Source organism: Brassica oleracea, chromosome C7, assembly GCF_000695525.1.
Source record: "Brassica oleracea var. oleracea cultivar TO1000 chromosome C7, BOL, whole genome shotgun sequence".
Lineage (NCBI taxonomy): Eukaryota > Viridiplantae > Streptophyta > Magnoliopsida > Brassicales > Brassicaceae > Brassica > Brassica oleracea.
The window spans coordinates 31,206,265-31,213,550 of NC_027754.1; the positions used below are offsets into that span (position 1 = coordinate 31,206,265).

The 7,286-nt window shown below is 33.8% G+C and overlaps 1 protein-coding gene across 1 annotated transcript in view; it reads right to left on the reverse strand.

Annotated features, from left to right (window-relative positions):
* Window positions 1–5,784: 5,784 nt before the first annotated feature.
* The window catches only part of LOC106303087 (protein PHLOEM PROTEIN 2-LIKE A6), a 17,479-nt gene continuing 15,977 nt past the window's right edge, over window positions 5,785–7,286 (reverse strand). The window contains 5 exon segments of the mRNA XM_013739447.1: window positions 5,785–5,919; window positions 5,921–5,954; window positions 6,044–6,298; window positions 6,372–6,563; window positions 6,801–6,816. Coding sequence (XP_013594901.1) covers window positions 5,785–5,919; window positions 5,921–5,954; window positions 6,044–6,298; window positions 6,372–6,563; window positions 6,801–6,816 — 632 coding nt within the window.

Genomic DNA, 7,286 nt, shown 5'->3' on the forward strand with positions numbered 1-7,286 from the left:
ATATGACTAGCTAAAACAGTTTGCATATCATCTTATACAGTTTATATAGTAATATATATAAAAATAATAATTAATGAGTTATTAATGAAATATCATGAATCATGTCCCGTTGGTCATATTCTATTATATTTAAAAAAAATGACCACACTAAGAACATTGGTAAAAGAAATGACAATAAAAGTAGTTATTATCAGATTATTGATATAGATACTGTCAAAGTAAAAATGGTATCAAATAAGAGATATTTCTTATACCTTATAAGAAAAGAAACTAGCGTGAGTACAATATGTTGTAGTATTAAGATTACTGGAAGCTCTAGAAGAGCATATATATGTTTGTCTATAGAAAGGCAACTTGAAATCATTAATGCGTTATACTTTATCAAGTCTCAAGGTCAAACGGATCTAATATATAACATATAACCTTAAGTTGGGTATGTTGTTGATTCTAAAATGAGATGCAATTCCAGATATATGAACTTAGAGTATCGTTATCTCGAGGGGGAGAATTAGAGAATCTCACATCCCTAGTGAGTGAAAATAGACTCGAAAAATTATTTATAAAATAAAACCATTTGATTTAGAATCTAATAATGTTGAGACAAAAGTAAAGAGATATGTTGAATACCTTTAATCAGAAGTATTACACACGACACTAGTGCATTGTACTACACAATGATTAGAAAATGGAGATAATAGTAAACCAGAAGTTTACCGAAAGTGTAATGTTTGGCAAACCGGTTATGCCATCCCGGTTTAGTAATGATGCGAAAGATAATATATGCATATTCGTTGAAGAACCAGAAGATTCTTACGAATGATCTGATATATGCTGCTTGCTTACAAGGCAATATAAGAATACGGGTTTCACCAGAGAAATAGATTTAGAACCTATTTAAACAAGGACATGTTTGTGGGCTTGATCACCCACTGGTGGACTGATCATCCATCATATGTTAATGCATCGACAAGAAGTTCGTATGTATCCTTGTCATAAATCGCAACCAAATGTTTGCGAGACTAATTGGTAAAACTGGTGAATTCACAAGCCTTTGATGATTATTTTATGCATGTGGATATACGTGATGAACATATTGCAGCTAATGTTCATACGTAAGATGCAGCAGCAATGATTCGCGTAATGCCAAAGAGTAATTAAAAACTTTCTCTATTAAATTGGTTTTAGGTCGGGAACCAAAGATCGCCATCTAGAGTTGCACAAGTTGTAATTGCTCCACCATACAACTAAAAGATGGGACCTCAAAGGAGGTTATGAATATGTTGGATCTGATCTCCATTGATGAAAAAATCTAGAAGCTTTTATAAGATTTATGTAAAGACTCAAAGTCAGTCTATCCAACAATAGAGAGAGAAAATAAACAGCCGGAGAATGAATGAGTTAAAACGAATTATCAATGATCCTCGGACTAAAAAGTGTGAATAGAAGTCCAAAACGAATGTATGGAGATAATTCTATTACAAAGATTAGCATATGAGTTGCTAGACTCATTTACTGACCCTAAGAAAGTGATTTAGTCACAAGTACCAGCTGTAAATGCTCCAATTAAAATGGATGTCCCAGAAGGACAATATCAAACTATTAGTGAGTCTAAAGAGCGCTTGGAGCGTGAAAGACCTATCGGTTCCAAATATAATAATCCTCTAAAAAGAAAAGGAGCATGAATGAGAATGGCATAATCGAGGAATGAAATATTAAGGATCTCCAAAAGAGATAGAAAACATGACAAGAAAGAATCCAGGTACCTGAGAATAAAAAAATCTCAAATAGCTATGTCATGTCTGGAAAAATATGGAACTGATATCAAATCGACGTCGTAAATATATATGCATACAATGTAGCAGTTGATGAGAATGAGGATCATGAACCATCTATTGAAAAGTGTACACAAAGAAATGATTGGCCAAGATGGAAATAAGCAATACATGCGGGATTAAATCTCTTGGAAAGAGAGAGTATTTGGACAAGTAGTCCATACACCTAATGGTGTAAAACCAGTGGCATATAAATAGGCATTTATGTGAAAGAATGAATGAGATGATGAAAAGTTATGAGATGCAAAAGAGTAATTGCACAAGGATTATCACAAAGACCTATAATTGATTATAAAGAAACACATCATCATGTGGTGGAAGCATCAACTTTCAAGTTTCTTTAGTCTGGCAGGAATTGAAAGCCATTGGAAGATGACAATTATGTGAAAGATCCAGAAAGATGTAAATTGTAAGAAGCAGTAAACCCCATAAAAACTTGGGCTGCACAATAAGTGATATTTCTCGAGAACACTACTGGACAAAATATGCACAAAGTAGTACGATTTATACGAATAAACTTTATTATTGCATTTGCTTGTAGCAATATTCGCCCGAATTATGCACGGGCCAAGATTCGCACAGATAATGCACTAATCAGATCTGATAATAAGAATTGCGAAATATCTAATTTGCAGATGCACGAATTTTGCACGAATTCTTATACGTAGAAAGCTCAAATTTCGTACGCATATATTGAGCATATAAAGAAAATAATTATTGGTCATGAGTACCATAATATTGGGAAATTTACTGATTTTTTTCATGATTGAAAGATGTGATTTTGTATGACAAAAAGGATAGTCATAATTGTAAATTTTACGAGAAGCAAAAGGATAACTCGCATGTATAAGTATGCATAACGTGAAGGTTTAGAAGATTGTCTATAAGAGAAAATTTGGAAATAGAGTCCAAATAGACCAAGATATGACCTTTTGTGTGAAAGAAATGTTATGGACAAGAAGTCCAATGGTCTTAAGAGATTATCTGACAATTAAACGAGTTTATTCACTAAGGATATGCTTATAGCAATTCCTTAAAAGATGATATATATGATGAGAATACATCCCCCGAAGATGATGCTTCCAGGGGGAGAATATTATCATGTGTGTGGTTGTACTCTTTTTCCTTATCATTAGTTTTGTCCCATTGGGTTTTCTATGTTAAAGGTTTAACGAGGCAACAAAGAACACACAATTGATAGATATCTTGAGAGGAATATTATCACTTAAGTGATAAAGATATATTAATCTTCTAATGTATTTTTGAGACTAAAAGAGAAGGAGAAGAGAATTATCAAGGTCTTGAAGAAGAATCAATGTATGAACACATTCTATTCTTGAGACAGAATCGAAGGTCAATAGTTTTCTAATCAAAGGAGACTTTTTAGATGGAATTAAAATATGAAATTGGTATCCAGAGAAAGATCTTTGAGTCTATTTTCATTTCCCATTTGAATCAAGTCATTATCCATTATAGAACTCGAGATGTGGCTTTTTTTCGTGGGACATGTACAAACTGTCTTAGAAAACCTAATATCATATGATATTCAAAATACCACTCGATATTTCCGTCTTAACAGAGCGAGATCGGTGCCTAAAGTTAGACATGTATGTTAGCTTCGATTTCCAAGTGGTTTGAAGTAATTTTGTCCTATGGTCACCAAGATATTCAAGTTTTAGTGAGGAGTGTATCAAGAGAAGTAAACCGGTCCAACCCCAAGAAGAAGGAGTTAATTCATCACATTGGATTATGTACTATCAGATATCTCAAGTTATGTTCTCATCAGCGGGAGTAGATACGCACACTCTTTTTCCCTTCACCACGGTTTTTTCCACTGGGTTTTCCTGGTAAGGTTTTTAATGAGACATCATCTTATGCGATTTAGAGAATATTTTTTAATGTACATCCAAGGGGGAGTGTTATGAACTATTATGTGGATATCCAATAAGCCCATAAGCTCATGTTCTAGAGGATTCTGAAACCCTAATGTTGTATCCCTATATATTGTATCGTAATCTATAGAATAATAAGATTAACTGATTTTCTCTTTCTCTATTCACAATACTTTTAAGTGAAATATTAACTGATTTCCTCTTTCTCTATTCACAATACTTTTAAGTGAAATTCTCTGCCATTGCCGTTAAACCAGGATTCCAGTTTGATTGGGATTGACAGTGTAAATGCGTGCAGTTTTAATTTGAGAATTATAAATGGAGAAAGTTATTCATCCTAAATCATTTATAAATGTTTTAATTTTTTTTGTAAAAGTTTATAAACTCAACTCTACCCCTAATACTAAATCCTAAATAATAATTAATAAACTATAAATTCAGATGTTATGGTATTTTGACAATCTCACTCGAATTATGAGAATTGAGTATGTAGTGAGCAGCTGTCTGAGGTTGCAGCAAGAACTTAGAGAGTCCTTGCAATACATCATACCTACTAAATCAGTCTATTGGGACTACGTGTAACCATGTATGGACTCACAAAGCAGGTCTTTTAAAAAGTGATATCCAATTTAGTATATTTTAATAGATTTTTCTTTTTAATTGTGCCAGTAGTCCAAATACTTGTTGCCTTGGAGCATTTATAATTTCATTCCATTTTTACTTATTCTTTTTTGCAGCAAAAGTTTTTTTTTTAATTTTCTATATTTTTATTTCTGCATCAAATTAAAAATGAGATTAATTCAAAATAATTTATTATTTATTATTTCAATTTTACTTATCCTGTAAAAATATTAAAGTCTTTTTAAAAAAATAAAAAGGGAATAGTACATTAAATCCTTTTATAACGCCTTTTGTGTCATTACATTTTCGTATATTTATAAAAAAGTATTAGATCAGAAATCATGTACAGTAGAATTTATAGAAGAGAAAATCATCAGCTTTGGAATGAAGTAAATTTATGTAAGATTGTATAAAACATGATATAATTTTTTTTTTTTTTTTTTGTAACTGGCTTTGACATGATATAAGTTGTTAAACAAAACTTTTTTGAGCAATAATTTCACATTTACTGATTTTCTTTTGAAACAAAATGATCGAATGACAAACTCTTGACGAGTTAATGTTGTCATATCAGTTGTTTTAAATTTTTAGTATGAACACCTCAATCACAAAAGAACTTTTTTTTTTAAAAGTTTGGTAATTCATAGTGACGTCAGGGGAAGTCTTTATGCGGCGAAAATTCGTCGATGCATGTATGGCCAAATTCAATAATGACCAAACGTCAGCTAAAATAAAAGATGACCAATGCGACAAATAAAATAATCCAGAGTGTTGTTCACTTTTGCTGGCCTATAAACCAATTAGTCTAACATTAAGAATCTCACAAAGTCGGTCATCTTCTTGAGCACGTTTGAACTTACGTTGGTTATGGTCAGTTAATTTAAGACAAACTTCAAAAAGAACTATAATATTTTTGTTACAAACCATATTATAGGATAATGGTGACACAAGAGATACGTTTAATTATCATGGAAATTGGAAAGTGACAGGTTATCGGGTCAAAAGCATATCTTCTTCCTCGGCATTTCATCTGGATCAAATATCCGAATACCCATATCTACTATATCTTTTTTAGTAGATTTATATCACACTCGAAATCTTTATTCGTTGAGAATTAATCAGATAATCAGCAACAAATAGGAAAAAATACCTTTCATATATATTTCAAACACATTCCGGATTCGATTCTCCTGCTAAACGGGGTTGATCTTCCTGCTGTAAAAACTAAGTCACATTGTTCTGCTCACCATGGCTGCGGATATGTCTGTATTAAAACTCGGGAGAGGGCTTGTCGTGAGTTGCATCTCCCACCTGGAATTAAGTATGTATCTTTAATAGACCTGGGTTTAACCTTTTTTTTCAAAAAAAAATATATTTCAAAAATACACACACGGCTATAAAGAAGAATCACCATGACAAAATAAAGAAATTTAATTACGTCACAACTTTTCGGTTTTGATCCTCTTGATAACGGGAAGCTGACATGGGCAATTGCAATCATTTCTCCTTTTTTTCTCAAAACGGGTTTCTACTTCCTTGAGTCTAGCTGCTGCTACAACTCTCACAACCTCCTTAATTAACAATTTCCTTGACAAGATCAGCTTCAGAGCTGCGATAAGAGTACACCTTAAGTAATTCATAAAAAATAATTTCATATTGTGGAGGGAAGGAATTAGAGCGAATGTGAATGGAAAGTACCTCTCATCTTTCAACGACAAACCCATCTTGCCAGAGATACACTCCAGTGCTTCCTTCCATTTCTTGATCTGATCTCCACTAGAAGCTTTCGCGAGGCTCCAGAAGTTATCACCAAACTCACCTGTCTGTCTCCTGACTCTCCTCACGTCACGTGCTCTCACCTTGTAAAATATTGGAATGACTTGGATCTTTCCTTTGTCCGCTAGTTTCTTCATCTTTACCAACTCATCCATACACCAGCTCGACTCTGCGTACCTATAATGATTACGATTCTTGTTACTAATTTTGGTTCAGTGAAGTGGGAGCGTGAAAGAAATACTATACAAACCTGGTAGAGAAGATGGCAAGCGCGATCCTCGATTCTTTGATTCTTTCAAAGAGATTCTCGAGATCCTTGCCTCTCTGCTCGTATTTGTCTACGAAAAGATTGATACCATGCCTTTCAAAAGCATCAACGAGATGACTAGCAAAGCTGTAACGCAATTGCTCTCCCCTCGGTAGTTCAAGAAGACGTGATGGGCTTCAGTGGCAAATAACATTTTCATCGTTCCACGATAGCGTAGGAAGTTAAGAACTGACGTTGCTAAGACGTGTGTTTTCAAAAGCATAAGAAGTGGCAACAAGCGTGCATTTTTCTTTTATCAAACAAACCGAATAAACGCTCATATGTAATTTGATATCATTTATCAAATATAATAAGAAGAAAACGGGCGATCTGTATAGATATGTAAACAAGGGTGGGTTTTACAGTTCTTACAAAACAACAAACTCATCTATAATATCACAAAAAAACAAAGATGGAAATAGGTACTTTAAGGAAACGAATAAAACCTTTGTTTAACACTACAAGAAAACAACATGGATACCGAGGGAAAAAATCGTCGGAATTTCGTCGGAATAACGTTATTCCGACGACATACCGACGAAACAAGTCCTCGGAAATAATTCCTCGGAATTTCTTCATCCGACGGAATTCCGAGGAAACACATTTCCGAGGAAATTCCGAGGAGCACCAGTTTGTCTGAAATCTCCTCGGAATATACCGAAGGAGTACTTCGTCGGGATATACATCGATCGATGCGTTTTTGGACATATACCCATCGATCGATACGTTTATAAAAACACGTTCGGAATATACCGAGGGACACCTTTCCTCAGAATATTCCGAGGAACATGTCCCTCGGTATATTCCGAGGAACATCTCCCTCGGTATATTCCGAGGAATATCTCCCTCGGTATATTC